Source organism: Sapajus apella, unplaced genomic scaffold (genome assembly GCF_009761245.1).
Source record: "Sapajus apella isolate SASKATOON/1434 unplaced genomic scaffold, GSC_monkey_1.0 scaffold28, whole genome shotgun sequence".
NCBI lineage: Eukaryota > Metazoa > Chordata > Mammalia > Primates > Cebidae > Sapajus > Sapajus apella.
The window spans coordinates 18,476,422-18,493,425 of NW_022436968.1; the positions used below are offsets into that span (position 1 = coordinate 18,476,422).

The 17,004-nt window shown below is 33.0% G+C and overlaps 1 protein-coding gene across 8 annotated transcripts in view; it reads right to left on the bottom strand.

Annotated features, from left to right (window-relative positions):
- Nucleotides 1-1,344: 1,344 nt before the first annotated feature.
- Nucleotides 1,345-17,004, bottom strand: part of MTX2 (metaxin 2) — a 57,464-nt gene continuing 41,804 nt past the window's right edge. For 7 of the 8 annotated variants that reach the window (XM_032292870.1, XM_032292867.1, XM_032292865.1 and 4 more), the window contains 6 exons: nt 13,736-13,812; nt 11,694-11,786; nt 11,160-11,198; nt 10,646-10,771; nt 9,532-9,608; nt 1,345-2,033 (listed from right to left, as the gene is read on the bottom strand). In XM_032292870.1, coding sequence (XP_032148761.1) covers nt 1,862-2,033; nt 9,532-9,608; nt 10,646-10,771; nt 11,160-11,198; nt 11,694-11,786; nt 13,736-13,812 — 584 coding nt within the window. In that variant the 3' untranslated portion in view covers nt 1,345-1,861. The remainder of the gene's footprint in view (nt 2,034-9,531; nt 9,609-10,645; nt 10,772-11,159; nt 11,199-11,693; nt 11,787-13,735; nt 13,813-17,004) is intronic. The other variant, XM_032292863.1, reaches the window with a different exon arrangement.

Genomic DNA, 17,004 nt, shown 5'->3' on the forward strand with positions numbered 1-17,004 from the left:
AGGAAAGAAAGGAAAGAAAGGAAAGAAAGGAAAGAAAGGAAAGAAAGAAAGAAAGAAAGAAAGAAAGAAAGAAAGAAAGAAAGAAGTCAAACTGATGCCAGACTGCATGGGTGTGAATTCCAGCTCTACCACATACCAACTTTATGACCTCAGACAAGGTAGTATCTTTTTTGTGTCTCCATTTCCTCATCTGTAAACTGGGAATAATAACCTTCACAGTGTTTTGTCTTTGTTGTTTAGTTTTTATTCTCATAAACTTATTCATTCAATCTAGCTAGATGTAGAAGGGAATAAGAAAAAAATATGAAACCCAAAGTACTACTTTGTGAGAGCACAAACATTATAGGATATCGCAAACAAGTGGAGTGGAAGGTTGCTCTCCTGAGCTACAGAAGGAATGGTCTGGTAGTTAAGATAATAGAAAATTCAAATTTATTAGCGTTATTCACAGTTGGCAATGGTGATCTTCTTGCTGGTCTTGCTATTCTTGAACCCAAAGCACTCCATGGCTTCCATGATAGTCATACCCTCTCTCTCACCTTTCCCAAGACCACATGCCTACTATCAAAGCCTTCAGTCTTGGCACTACAGATGAAAAATTGGAAACCATTTGTGTTGTGTCCAGCATCTGCCATGGGCAAGATGCCAGGACCTGTATGCTTCAGGATGAAGTTCTTGTCATCAAACTTTTCCCCATAGATAGTCATGCCCCCAGTGCCTTTATGGCATGAAGTCAACCACCCTGGCATATAAACCCTGGAATAATTCTGTGAAAACAGGAACTCTTAAACCAAATCCTTTCTCTCCAGTGCTCAGGGCACAAAAGTTTTCTGCTGTCTTTGGAACTCTGCCTGCAAACAACCCAAAGGAGATGTGGAGCTCCTCCTTGACAGCTATGTGGGAGAACATGGGGCTGACCATGGCTGACACAGGTGCCTTCAGATGGTAGCAGTGTCTGCAAAGCCATACTATTTTATAAGGATTAAATGAGTTAAAATTCCCTGGTACATAAAAAGAAAATATAAAAGTACTATTTATTCTAGACACTTTTAGGAAATAATTTTTTACATCTGACTCTTTAGAGCATCCTGTGCTCTATAAACTATATACGATATAAACTACAAGAAAATTTGAAAAGAACACAACATATAATCCTTAGAGTTTACATAAAAATTCCTATCAATACTTTTGTGAAAACTATCTTCCCTTTCCCACAAAGGAATAAAAGCACATTATTAAAATGTTCTTGTCTCAAAATGGTCCCTCAACCGTTTTCTTTATCAAATGTAAACCATAGCCTCTCTAATGAAATGTTTTTTAATTCAATTAAGTCTCTATATAAAGAATGTTCTTAAATGTCAAATCTGTACCAAGATTTAATTACCTTAAAACCATCCATATTTTCTAAGAGCACACTTGCTAAGAACATTTTTCCCAATTATCAGTTTCACCATGCATCTAGCAAGGGAATCTTGGAGTATGTAACACAAATTACTTGCCTTAGAAAAGACACTGTTTATTTTACATGTGTAAAATTCAGTGAATGACTTTCAGAAAAATCAAAAGAAAGTAAATGTAACATCTATACAGTCGTATAAGCTTTATTTTTATATGCGTGCACGTTTCAAGGAAACAAAAATTTCAAGATATAGAATACAATATATCAAATGAAATAATTCAGAATTATTTTAATGTGTACACAAGTAACAATATAAAGCACATATATAAGATACATTGTATAATTTGTTTTGAGGTTTCAAAAAACAGTAATTTGGTTTTTAAAATTCTGATACCAATATCTAATATAACATTCAAGTAAAACATATGTCAAAAATCAGACTTATGAGACTAACACATAACTCTATGACAGTCTGCCTTTACCACGATCTTCAAAATAGTGCTGTTCAATTCTCCTACAGAAAGCAAGGAGGTTACTATAGTTTTTCACCTTTTCAGAAAGTTCATCATTTGTTAATTGTGTGGTAAGAATGGTGTACAGATGGCCAAATACCAGTGCATCAAGTTCAGTAGGCCTAAAAGTAGAAATGAGAGTAACATGAGTAAGTAGCATTTAACTCTTATGGTAGAAAATCCAGTTGGCCCTCTTTACCTACAGGTCCCATACTCACAGGTTCAACCAACGTCAGATCAAAAATATTTTAAAAGATTAGAAATAACAATACAGGCCAAACGTGATGGTCCATGCCTGTAATCCCAGCACTTTGGGAGGCTCAGATGGGCTGACTGTTTAAGCTCAGGAGTTCACAATCAACCTGAACAACGTGGTGAAACCTCATATTTACAAAAATTAGCCAGGCATGGTGGTGCATGCCTATAGTCCCTGCTATTTGGGAGGCTGAGGTGGGTGGATGGCTTAAGATTGCACTACTGCATAGCATTTAGATTGTGTGTATTGGGTATTATAAGTTATCTACTGATGACTTAAAATATACAGGAGGATGTACATAGATTATATGCAAACACTGCACAATTTTATTTTTTTCTCATAACATTAAATTTACATAAGCAATTATGCCATTTTATATAAGAGACTTCAACTCTGCAGATTTTAGTATCTGTGGGGGTCCCAGAAACAATGTCCTGTGGATATTTAAAAGACCCCTGTGGATATGGTTTTAAAAATCACTTTATTCATCAATTTAAAAGAAAAAAGCCACATAAGAAACAAAGTTTCTGTTATATAAAATATATATATATATATGATTTGCTAGTGTGTGACTTGCTTTCTTTAGTAACAATATTTGTGTTAAAATAATATAGATGTAATGATCATATTCATTTAGTTCATTACTTTAGTCACTAAATAAACACAACAGATCTCCAATGTGCCAGAAACTATACCAGATGCTAGACACAAAAACAAGAAAAATACTCTCATGGATATGAAACATAAATTATAAAGTTGTTTTAATAAACACAATTTATTGACCAAGTGTGGTGGCTCACGCCTGTAATTCCAGAACTTTGGAGGCTGAGGCAGGCGGATCACCTGAGGTCAGGAGTTCAAGACCAGCCTGACCAACATGGAAAAACCCCACCTCTTCTAAAAAAATAAAAAATTAGCCAGTATATATAAACAAAGTGCTGTCAAAGCACAAAAGATTTCACTGTGGTGATAGGATCAAAAAAAGATACCCAATCATAAATCAACAACACAACATAACTTCAATTTTGCCACATTTAAAGTAACTTCGATTTCTGAAGGAGACAAAATCATAAGGATGGCTTCAACATAATAATTTATAGGGTTTTTGTTTCTCTTTAATTATATACTACAAACAACAAAATGAAATTTGCCCCACTACTAATGATCTACAAGTAGGGCATCACCAATCTACATTATATTAAAATAACTACTAATGCAATATTACTAAAACAAGAAAATGCCATTATAATTATGAGCTAATTAATACTCTGAGTCCCACAGTGATAAAGCTTTTGAGAAAATGTACTAGCCTACAAAAATGTAAAAATATACTGTAGAAATCTGGTTTGGCAGAATAAATTTGGGGGTTGGTAAAAATCCAAATTTGAATCCCAATCCCACTTATGAGCTATGTGGCCTTGATCCTACTGATAATCTCCTAGAGATCCACGGCTTTAAAGACCATCTTGATGCCACTGACTCCTAAATATTTATCTCTGGTCCTAATGTCTCCCCTGAGTTCTGGATTCATACATTCAAATGCCTACATAACATCTCCACTTCGGTGTAGAGTACCTGTGGAGCAGGATGTGGTGCATCCTAAGATGTGTGGGATATTTTATGTTCTCAATGGCAGTAACTTACAGTATCCCAAACCTCTTTGTCCATCAAACTTTCCAAAATTAAAGGCACCACTATCCACCCAGCCATTCAGGCCAAAAATCTAGGGGCTACTCTTGAGTCCTTTCTTTTACCCTGCTATATCCATTAGCAAATCTGGTGAGACACTGCCTCCAAAATATGTCCTGAATGCCACCACTTACCTATTCTTCGTTATGATCTCACAGTGCAACTACCATCACCTCTCACCCAGAGCACTGCGATACCCTCCTAAAGTGTCTTCCTGCTTCTACTCATTCTCCATACCATAGTCAGAATGGCTCATGTCAGAAGATCACACCAACTCTAAGCACAAAATATTCGAATAGATTTCTGTTCTACTTATACTAAAATACCAAACTCCTTACACCAAGCATACAGAGCCTTGATGATCTGGCCTCTGCCTACCTCTTTAGCTTCATATCTTACCATTCTTAGCACACAACCCAAACTGGCTTCTTGCATTTGAACAACAAACTCAAGCCAATTTGGGGACCTTGACTCCAACTATTCCTGCTGCCTATACTCTTCTTCGGACTTCACACTGGCTCCTTATTTTTTAGAAGAAGGTTTAAACGGCACATCTTAAAAGTCTCCTCAAACCACCCAAACTAAAGTGGACATATAGTCACTCCTTATCATGAGGTCCTTTTTAAATACTACATGTGGCAATTAATACTATATAATTTTATTTTTTGCTTATTGTGCATCTCCTCTACCAGAAAGTCCTATAGAGAAAGGACTTCACCTACTTGGCTCCTGCTATATCCACAATACCTAGAACAATTCCTGCTACAAAGCAGGTTCTCAATAAATTTGCATTGAATGAACCAATAAAAAGGTGACACACTTCTCATACCACATTATAACTGTGTTCACTTAACTGTTTTCCTCATTACATGCCAAGCTCTTTAAAGGCAACACTGTATATATCTTTGAATTCCCAGTTCTTAGCACAGTATCTAAGGAACTGAAATAGCACTTGCTGAATAAATAAATGAAATAAAAAAGAAACCATCCTGACTAAGTTGTGTGGGATATTTTATTTTCTTAATAGCAGTAATTTAATTTTTTGAAAGCCTTCCACTCTTTTGACACACTCATGAAGTGTTAATCAAAGTCAAATGTGCAATATATGGCCATGTTTAAATAGGTAGCCAACAATACAGTTTTTAAAAAAATATCTCAAGGGTCCTTGGACTCAACAGCACCATAATCTTATCATCACAGGGATGAATCAATAATGAAAAACAAGGATATAGAATGGATGATTGTGGAGCTGAGGTGCTTGGTGAGAATAATACGAACACCAACTCTTCCACATCCCTGAACATATTTCTTAAAAGGTACATCCTATCTTACCAACTTAGAGCTTATTTTTCTAATTCTTGTTTAGTGCCAGCTACCCTACGCTTCTTGTACTAGAGCCGGAAAAAGTTAATATATTTCCTGATAGATCTTCCTGTAGTATAGATGGGTACCCTTTATCAATAAATAAAGGCTTTGAAAGAGTTCAAGTATCAATGTATGCTCAAATGAGTGCTCCAGAAGTACCCCTGAAGTGGTCAAAATGTTATTTGCTGCAAATATATATCCACATAACTCCAGAGGTATTGAATTACCTATGGCCATGAGCATATAAAAACTGATCTGATTTTACATAAAGATAGCAACTTTGTGGCAAGTTACTTTAGAACATCAACAGAAGTAGAACTCAATAGATTAAACCAAAGCACATACAATTGTGCTTTGATTTAATGCACAATGCATTGAGAAATGCATTGAGAAATTTAATCAGAAATGCATTCTCACAATGCATTGAGAAATTTAATCAGAAATGCATTGTCTGGCAATTTTCTCGCTGTGTGAACATCATAGAATCTACTTACACAAACCTAGATGGTACAGCCTACTACGCACCTAGACTATATGGTAGAGCCTACTGTTCCTAGGCTACAAACCTGTATAACACATTGCACTAGTGAGTAGTATAGGCAACTGTAACACAATGGTAACTACTAGTGTATTTAAACATATCTAAACATATACAAGGTACAGTAAATATATGATATTACAACCTTAAGGGACCATCATCATATATTTGGTCCATCATGGACTGAAAGGTTGTCACACAGGGCATGACTGTATAAATCCACACACATCTAACTTTTAAAGCATATTTTTTGTATTTTTTCCAAATTTGAGCAACTCCTTATACTGACTCTGACATATATAAATTACTGATTCCAACAAGTCTTTCTTTTTAAAAAGTACAAATAATATTTTAGTTGACAGGTGACGATTATACAATTGTATGCCTTTGTTAAAATTCATAGAATTGGACACATGAAAGTACCAATTTTACTAAATATAAATTACACATCAATAAACGTGACAACAAAAAGCAACAAATTCAGAAAAATATTTCCAATTCACATAAAAGACAAGAACAAAAAATATATACTTTATCCAGTATTTCTACTGAATTGTTTAATCGAGTCAAGATCTTCATGTACCTCCAATTTTAATTATCTTGCTATACTATGTGAAGAGAAAACATAACTTTCTACCCCTCTGCTTACCAAATAGTCTGTGATTATAATTCAAATATAGACAGCAATTCCCCTCCTAAGAGCTCTAAGATGTTTCATACATTATTGCATTTATTTTCATAGGCTTTTTATTTTGAAAAATTCCAGGGTAACAAATATATATATATATATATATATATATATATATATTTATTTGTTTTTTTTTTTTTTTTGAGACGGAGTTTCACTCATGTTACCCAGGCTGGAGTGCAATGGCGCGATCTCAGCTCACCGCAACCTCCACCTCCTGGGTTCAGGCAATTCTCCTGCCTCAGCCTCGTGAGTAGCTGGGATTACAGGCACGCGCCACCATGCCCAGCTAATTTTTTTGTATTTTTAGTAGAGATGGGGTTTCACCATGTTGGCCAGGATGGTCTCGATCTCTTGACCTCGTGATCCACCCGCCTCGGCCTCCCAAAGTGCTGGGATTACAGGCTTGAGCCACCGCGCCCAGCCCACAAATATATTTTTAAAGTCTTAGGAAATTTGATGCCTTCTTACATCATTATTCTTTCCACGTTTCGTTGGTTATCTACTGTCTTTTTCATTTGAATATCAAAATAAAAACAGCAAAATTCAACATTTTTCTATCATTTTCCATTTAAGATTCTTCTGGCACTCATCTTTTTTGCTTTGCCTATTCATTATTTCACATTTCCTTCTCTCTGATACCTTCATAGTATCATCTAGTTGCAAAAGCATTAATATTGTCTGGGTGTATTTCCTAATTGTTCTTTCCCAATATATGATTAACTTTTTATCTCTTCATACTACTAGAAATAATCCACATATCTTTTCTTTATACACTAATAAGTTATCTTTAGGACTATCACTCAAGTTTTGTAAATCAAGCCCCTTGATTTTTGGCCTCTTTTCCCAATTATTATTCTTTCTGTAAGATCTCCCTTAACTACCCTTTTCCTGTCTCTCATCAAGTAAAAGCATTTGGTTTCTTTCATGAATCCTCCCAACATCCCCAGTAGGTGAGCTAGAAGGAAAGTTAATTCTAATTTTAGGGGGTAAGGGACTGGTGCATACACAGAGAAATTAGAGTAACTTAGAGACATGTCAGAGCCAAGAATAGAATTCAGACCCTCTGACTTGCAGTATACTTCTATGCATCTTGTCTTAGAAGAGAGCTCTATTCAGCACAGTATCTCACAAAGTAATGACTCCTGCTACAGATAAAGGAATGAGAAAAATGTTGGCACAACAAAGTGAAATACCAGTTACTTTTTTCTAAATGTACTTTATTTGCATTTCAGTATTAATTAAATGATCGAGTAAAATTAAAAATTAAATCTCTTTTATCTTTAATCTTATTTTTAGGGAAAATGTTTAAGTATTATGTAAAGGAAAATTATGTCAAAACTCTATCTACATCATAGTATCTGTTAAATAGTTTCTCAAAAGCAAGTCTTTGGTGTTTCAACTGCTCTAAGTTAGAAGTTTTCATTACAAGTTTAAATATAACTGATATTTCCACTGAGTCACATGCCAAACTCTGGTTACTAACATAATGACAGTGAGTTTAACTGAGAAGGAAAGTAAGTTAGATCTATTCTCCTGGCCTCCTCCAAAGACAATGTGCATAACAAAACTAACTTGTAAAATGGAATAATGCATTTCAATAAAACACACCCCTTCTGAGCTTTTCAATTCCTAAGAATTCCTATATCAGAAAGAAAAGAAACCACATAATACTAACATCTGGATACATTTCTCTTGTGTTAGGGACTGAAAAATAGAATCTGCATAGCAAACATCACTAGAAATAGGAACAAAATTGTAGAAACTTTACCTCTCAGAATTTCACGGTTTGAATTCTGTGACCTTTCTGCTTCAAAGATCAACAGACCCCAGATTTTAATATCAATTATATACGGTACACATAACTTAAATATTTCCAAACTATCATTATAGTCATTTTTTTACTACAAATATTATCTTTACCCAAATATATTTGCTATGGTTATAGAACAGGAATGTTTATGAAGATATAACACATAATAGCAAAGCCTTTTTAAAATTATTAATCTAAAAAGCATGTAATTTTTATTAAAATGCCAAGAAAAGGTTACTTTCTAGGCAAAGTCTTGAGATTAAAATGCTTTAAGCCCATCTTACACTGGATCATAGGATAGCTGATTCGGATGTATTAAAATTATAATTTTTTAACAAAGGAAAATTCATTCTTTGCCTTCATTAGATTCTTTTCAAAATTGCAAAAGTAAATCTGTCAATGAAACATTATTCAATTTACATATATACACATATATTTAACCTATATCCTTTATATTAATTTCTGTGTTTTACAAATATTTTCATTAACATTTAAAAGATAAGTTCATAACAGTGCTTGTCTATCAAACAACATTTTTTACTATTTAGTTTTATTGACTCTTCTAGTCCTCCAGGTATCTTCCTACATAGAAAACTATAGTTGCATTAACAGTAACTTACTATTCTTCATGTTGTATAGTACTTTACAAGTTTAGAATTTTGTTAAGATTTTGTAGTTCCATTTATAGCACCTTGAACTACCTCATTAAAACCTTATCATATGAGGCTGGATGCAATGGCTCACACTTATAATCCCAGCATTTTGGGAGGTCAAGGCAAGATCACTTGAGGTCACGAGATCAAGACCATCCTGGCAAACATGGTGAAACCCTGTCTCTACTAAAAATACAAAAATTAGCTGGGCAGGGTGACGCACACAGTAGTGCCAGATACTCGAGAGACTGAGGCAGGAGAAATGCTTGAACCCAGGAGGTGGAGGTTGCAGTGAGCTGAGATCATGCCATTGTACTCCAGCCTGGCAACAAAGCAAGACTCCATCTCAAAAGAAAAAAAAAAAAAAAAACTTATCATAAATGACTAATTTACATGACTGCCTTTACGAGCAATTCTTAACAAGACCACATTTTAGAAAACTTAAGTCTCCTAGAGCCTAGCACTGTGCCTGACAGTAAAGAAGTGCTACAAAAATATTTGAGTACAAAAATTATACAAACAACAATCTTTTCTTGAAAAAGCAATTCTTTTATGAAATAAAGAAATTTGCAACCTAACAGTACAGAAAATTAACTTTGAAAAAGTAAACTTTCTTACTGCTTATTGAAGAAATACAGTTGTGTTCCCAGTCTTTGAGAGAGAGCTTGACAGCACTGGTCTACATCCTCTAAGACCTAACACAGGCAATGAGCCCCAAAGAAAAATATTTAAATTAGTAAAACAATAAAAAGTATCTAAAACATAACTTGTATCACAGTTTATAATAAAAAAATATAAATTCAGGTTAACCTTTTATATTTTAATAAGACTATAGACCACATATATATGAAATACTTTCTATATATGAAATAGAAATTTTGAGTGAATTTCCTTTAAAATACAAGTAGATTTAAGTTACTTATAAGGATTTTGTCAAGAACAAAAGTGTTTTCTTGAATCCATATATTCAAATGGCTTTGCATATACCAAAAAATCTGCTTAATAAAGGTAACACCACTGACCCACCATGAGTAAAAGCATTTCAGTTGTTTTCCCACTAGTGGAGAGAGATTTTTATTTATTCTATCCCTATTCATTTAGTGAAACCCCCTTGTGGCCAATGGTACACATCAGTGAGATGACTGGCTAGTATTAAGGGTAGCCTTGGAAAAGACAAACATTAATTAACTTAATGATGCTTGTGGACAAGATATGTATTTTTAAGTTTTGCTACTTTAACAGCAAAAAGAAAAAGAAAAAAAAAAAGGATATATGAAGCACTGTATTCACAGGGCTTTTTTTTTAAAGCCCTGATGCTGCAGATCTATATTTAGTGACATAAAAGGTGCCCACAATGCATTGTTCAATTAAAAAAAAAAAAAATCCTCAGGTTATACAGTAGCAGGCATAATATTATTCCACTTGAGAAAATGTTACTAAGAAACATCTAGAAGAGGGCTCTCCAAATAGTTAAGGGTGGTAATTTCTAGGTGATGAGATTTCAGACAAGTTTTATTGCTTTTTTACACTTATCTGCAGTATATCATCTGCTTTACAACAAGCATGTATGATTTTTTAAAAAATAAAATTATGTTAGTGAAAATAATAGCAAATGGTTTTCTTGCAAATATTATATTATTAAAAGCTTTTCTTTAAAAGGAGTATCGATACAAATAATGATTCTTTTAATGTATAAAAGTTGAGGGTTTTGTCAACTTCAACCTGAACTGACCTGGTCCAGAGTCTTCTTTCCCCATCCAATAGCTTTCATCTTACGTTTGACCTCCCACTGTTTCTGATAAGCCAAAATATGATTCAGAGGCCAAGGGTAAGGAGATCCATACCTAGCATGAGTGATCTAAAGCAAAAAGATTTTGTTAAAAAGATGATCCTTCCTAAAAACAATGCCTGTTTTTACAAATAGAATTCTAAAAGAAATATATTTTCAAAGAACATAAATAGAGCAATCTGAAAAAAATACACAGCTTGCAATCTAAAAAATTAAAATTTTAAGCCATGCCCTTTAAAAATATATAAATTTTTATGTACTTTGCAACCCGTTATATCAAACAATGACATATAGCTTCCCTAAAATGTATGTGCAAGCAAAATTAAAGTAAGTGAAAAACTATTATCACTAATGGTATAAACCACAATGTTTCATTTATGAGCAGGGACTTACGATTCTGAGCAAAAGTGTTTTCTCATTAAATTTTAATTAAGATAAATGCTACAGAACCACTCACCTCCCCTACTGTAGCTTCATCACACCACTGAAGATACAACTAGGAACAAAAAAACAGTCACTAAACTTTAGAATACCAAAGAGAAAAAGGATAAAGAAAGTTATTACTTGCCAAGGCAATTTTTTATAAGCTAATTTCATAAGTCACATGCATTGGGGTTTGTTTTCCTTAGCTGCTATATAGAATTATCAAATGTAATAACAATACTTTATAAAAATATTTTTTACCCACACAATACATGTCTGAATACCATTAAAGTGTTTTACAGTTATTATTTAAGTAAATTCCAAAGGCCAAAGTAAAATAATGAGTAGGCAAGAATCACCCCTTTTTATAAACAGAAAAACTAGAACTGAAAATGTCAAGTATTTTGTTCAAAGATAATGTTACCAAATAATTTAGGTAGCCATCCCAGCTCTAGAATTACTTGACTGTTTTTCCCGTTTCTCAATAACTTTAACCCCTAAGAAAGATTCTATTTTAGGAGGATGGGAGAAAAGGCTTATTTTCAAGTCATATCATCTAGTATTTTACCTCTGCAGTCAACAGCATATTGTTGACTAATTCCATGTAAGCTTTCATTTCTGCTTTTTGGACTTCATCCAGCCCATCACTAAGAGAATGACCCTACAGGGAATTTTAAAAAATTTAAAAGAAGGTCATATTAAATGTACAAAAACTTTCAGTTATCTTACTAACCAATAATATAACATGCAACTATACAATGAATTAAATTTCCAAAATGCCCCCTAAAAATTATTTTATATAAAAGCCTATTTAATACTCTGTTATCACTATAAAATATTAGTATGTACTTATTTTTCATTATTGTATCTTTCAATAGAGAAAATTACATTATCAATTACTTCACAAAGAAAAACACAGAATGATTAACAAACCTTGTTTAAGAGATTAACCTTATTAGAAATAAAGGAAATGCCAAAAAGACTGATGTGTGGTCAAAGATGAAAAAAATACTGTTAGTAAAAATAAGGGGGAAACCCCCGCTTATTTAAAAATTCTAATACACTATAGTAACTAGGAGATACATAAAATGGTATAACATTTAGTTCAATCTGGCAGTCTATTGCAAGATTTAAAAAGCACATAACCTGGCCAGGAATGATGACTCATGCCTGCAATCCCAGCACTTTGGGAGGTGGAGGTGGGCTGATCACCAGGTCAGGAGTTTGAGACCAGCCTGGCCAATATGGTGAAACCCCGTCTCTACTAAAAATACAAAAATTAGTGGTGCATGCCTGTAGTCCCAGCTACCTGGGAGGCTGAGGCAGAAGAATCGCTTGAACCCAGGAGGCAGAGGTTGCAGTGAGCTGAAATTGCACAACTGAACTCCAGCCTGGGCAACAGAGCAAGACTCCATCTTAAAAAAAAAAAAAAAAAAGTACATAAACTATGACATCCCAATACTACTCTTAGGAATTTATTCTAAGGAGAGAGACAGTGTACAAAGGTATACATACAAGACAATTTATCTTAGTATTCTAGAATAGCAAAAAATTGGTCATGACCTAAATGCCCTTCAATACATTTAAGTAAATAAAATTATAATATATCTAATACAGGGGGAGTGTGTTGAAGAAAAAATAATAATAAAATATCCAATACAGTAGAATACTATACAACAATGTGAAAGGATGATATATATCTACAGCTATTAATGTAGAAGAATTTCCAAACTATTTATGCTTTTAAAAGGTATGTTGCAAAATAACACATACTAGTATGATCTAGGTTTTTCCATATATGCAAAAAGAAAAGTCTGAAAGGATGTTTCCAAAACTGTTAATGGTTTTGGAAAACGATTAAAATCTAAACTGAATAAATGAAAAGCAGAATCATTAGAATGGATAAATACATTCAACTTCAAACATATCCTTTTTTTTTTTTTTTTTTTGAGACTGAGTTTCACTCTTGTTACCCAAGCTGGAGTGCAATGGTGCGATCTCGGCTCACCGCAACCTCCACCTCCTGGGTTCAGGCAATTCCCCTGCCTCAGCCTCCTGAGTAGCTGGGATTACAGGCACGCGCCACCATGCCCAGCTAATTTTTTTTTTGTAGTTTTTTAGTAGAGACGGGGTTTCACCGTGTTGACCAGGATGGTCTCGATCTCTTGACCTCGTGATCCACCCACCTCAGCCGCTCAAAGTGCTGGGATTACAGGCGTGAGCCACCGCGCCCGGCCAAACATATCCTTTATCTCCCTTTTCAAAGGTCAGCCAGACTTCAAAACCTAATAGTTTTCATTTATGACCACAGTTCTCATAAGCATAAGTTACAAAATTGTCTACCATTTTGTAAAGATTAAACCATCTCTTTAGACTACATTTTAAAATTACATACCTTTAATAAATTTGACATGAACAAAGAAAAAAAGCTACCTCTTTTGCCATTATATTATGAAAAAATACTAACTTACACTTCAGAAATATTTTCCAGTAGTTTGCATTGGCATTTTATAAAACTAGGTTGAAATCAATGTAAATGCTAATATACATTAAAGAATGATGAATGACTTAGTAACTATGATCAAATGCATTTAATATCTTTTTTATTACCTTGGCTTTAACAAATTGGACTATTGGACCAAGTTCTGATACTACTTGATTTCCCACATGAATAAAAGGTACTTTACCTGTTGAAAGAAAAAAAAAAGTATAAAAATACTTTGAGTAAGTTAAAGTTTGTGATAATAAAAAAACCCACAGAACTCAGATATGATGTTTATTAATAGTGATTTCATAAAAGTATAACTTTTGAAAATTTTTGTTAGATATGTACATTAAATTTGATAAATTTTAAACACTGATTACTAACCAATTTTAGAAAAGGAGAACAAGTAAATTCATTTCTAGAGTTCTCATTTAGATATAACAGATCACACAACATTCTCTTTTCAGAGCCAACAAGAACATATCACCATATAGCAGCAAATATTAATTATCCAAATTACATGAACCAAGCCAGGGCACTGGTACATGACCACTGATAAATTTCAAAGAAACTTAACTGGGCTTTCTTTTCTGAGTACGGTGATCAATCTATATTGCAAACTACATTTAAGAAATCCTTTTACATCTTTTAAGTCTTTGATATCCATTTAGATCAACATTTTAAGCAAGTAATTGTGTATTAATAAATGTCTTTGACTCAAAATAGAAAGAATTAAAAGAATTAACAATTTTGAAGGCATGCTAATTGGTGAGTTATAATAGAGTATGTTCCCAACATGTGGGAAAAAATAATAGTATATTTATAAAAGATAGCTTCTATAGACAATGCCCCATTAAAAAGGGAATGTTTAACTTTAACAAATACTAATACTTGATGGAATTATTAGAGATGAGAGAACAAAATAATCTCCAAATAGCAAGGGTCTACTCTAAATGCTAAAGAATGAAGACTGCTGTCAGACCTAGTTCAAATAGAGTTCACACTAACAGCAGGTTTCTTCCTGCTCCTTTTAAATAGATTCACTCCTCTCTGGCCCAGTCAGCCTAGGAGTAGCTGATGAAATGCACAGCCCTAACAAAAGCTTCATCTGCATCCATAGGACAACATACATTACAAAGGGAAGGCAGGCTTTTTGGAACACAACAAGTCAATAGATGTATTGAGAAGATATTTCCCTGTTGCCAGTTCTGCATTCCTTCCTTCTATTGGTTTATAAATCTTGCAAAAAAAAAAAAAAAAAAATTTATCTGGTTAAGCATTAGGCCATATTGTTTTTTTAACCTGGGATAAAATCTTTGTAACTACCATACTACCAGAATTATTACAGGTCCCCTGAGATAAAATGATCTGAGAATGAAAACTATTTGGTACCTAGACCAAAGAGTATTCGGAGTACAATATTTTTAAAGCAAAGCATATTTCTCATTTTTAATCACCAGTGTCAGGTTCTTGGGAAAAAAGGGTATTTTATTTCTTTTCTTAAAAATACATTGAGCATTGTCAAGTCTGAAGCAAGAAAGAAGTGTGGATAGTCAACTGAGTATTCATCTTATATATATCTAAATATTAAGAGATATATAAAAATAAAGATAACAAATTAGAAGTGAATAATGTTTTCTGTTACTAGCCTGCTTAATGACAATGGAGCCAATGTTATATCCTTATAATTGCAGGTATCAGGCAAAAACACAGTAAGACAGTTATTTTCTGGTACCAATCAAAGGTCATATAAGAAAACTGAGGGCTTTGTTACCATCTTAGACAGAATAATCACTTTTAAAATTTTTATTTCTAAAGAAAGCAAGAATATGTTGTCAAGCAAGTTGGCAGATTCAAAGAATACAAAAAATAGGAACTTGGATGTCATCCAACCCAACTCCCTTATATTATAGATAAAATCGCTGAGTCTCAGAGAACTGAAATTTCTCAAGGAAATAGTTAATATGTGACAAAGTCACAGAAGGTTTAAAGATTTCCAACTCTTCAGGAAATAAGAGTTTAAACCAAGTGGTCTTCTGACTATTCCATGCTCTCTGCTTTAAAAATCTACCACAAGATCAAAGAAGCAAATACAATAAAAAAACATTTCCCTGATCATCTCAAATCGTTAAATGAAAAGAATACTAATCTGAGATATGATGAAATTTAAATATCTTATTAGAAAATGCCGTTCTCATCTACCTACAGGAGACTCCTCCTCTGAAAGAATGTATATATTTTGTATGTCTCTAAAATATTTATCTTTGTCCTTTGCACAATCTATAAAAAGAAAATAGATATCTACCTAAGTGACACTAAGTATTTTTAGGAAACAGATAGACGAACTATATTGATTTCTCATTTGCCAAATATTTGAACTTTAGTATTAGATTACTAACTTTTGTACATAAATATATAAACTCTTTTTGTATGACTAGAGAGAGGAAAAGGATGGACAGAACACAATATAACTTATTTCTCCAGAATTCTGTAGTTCATAAAAATCTATGTTTAAAATCAACACAAAAATGAGTCAATGAATGGCCTCCAAGATCTAAAATATGTTTATGTTTATAAGCCTAGAAATTATTTTATGGAAATGTTTTCTAAATGCATATTCATAAATCCCTAAAACCACATAAATTTATATAAAAGAATATTCAGTATATACAAAGGGGGTGTCTTCATATCTTTTAACAATTACTACCACACTTAAGAACTCAAGGCAAAAAAAAAAAAGTTTAACACAAAGCACTCTTAAATTATCATATCAAAATGAAAAGATAAATGTCTCTCTAAAAAGCAATGTTACACACTTATACCAATCAGTTATATTTAATGATTTATTCAAAAAGGAATAATTCTATTTGCTATCATTGCTCCAACAAAATCATAATTACAATAAACATCCATGGCAATTATATATAACATTTATTTATCAGCTTTGTAACACATTTTTATATTAAAAATTATTTGAATTATTTATTTAAAACAGTAATCTACTGACAGAAAGATAATACTGATTATAAAAAATAGAAAGGCTAACGCATCTCAAAACCTGTTAAAATAAAGCATTAGAAAAAATAATTAGAAAACAAATTCAGTGATGACTTCAAGATCTAATGACAAATTAATTTTTCTACAATCTCGCTTTTTCCACCTATATTATGAGAGAATATAATTTAGAGAAATGTGTTGAATAATAAATGGATTCATTATTACTAAAATTTGTTTTCTCAAAAGGAAAGTCTTATATACATTAAGACTAGGGAAATCTGAGATCATGTATTTCCTTAACATTTACTATTTAAAACAATTCCCTTACTATTAAAATTATTTCCACAAATGTCAGTAACCATCTCTGACCAGAGTTGAAACGCATAGATATGCTGAC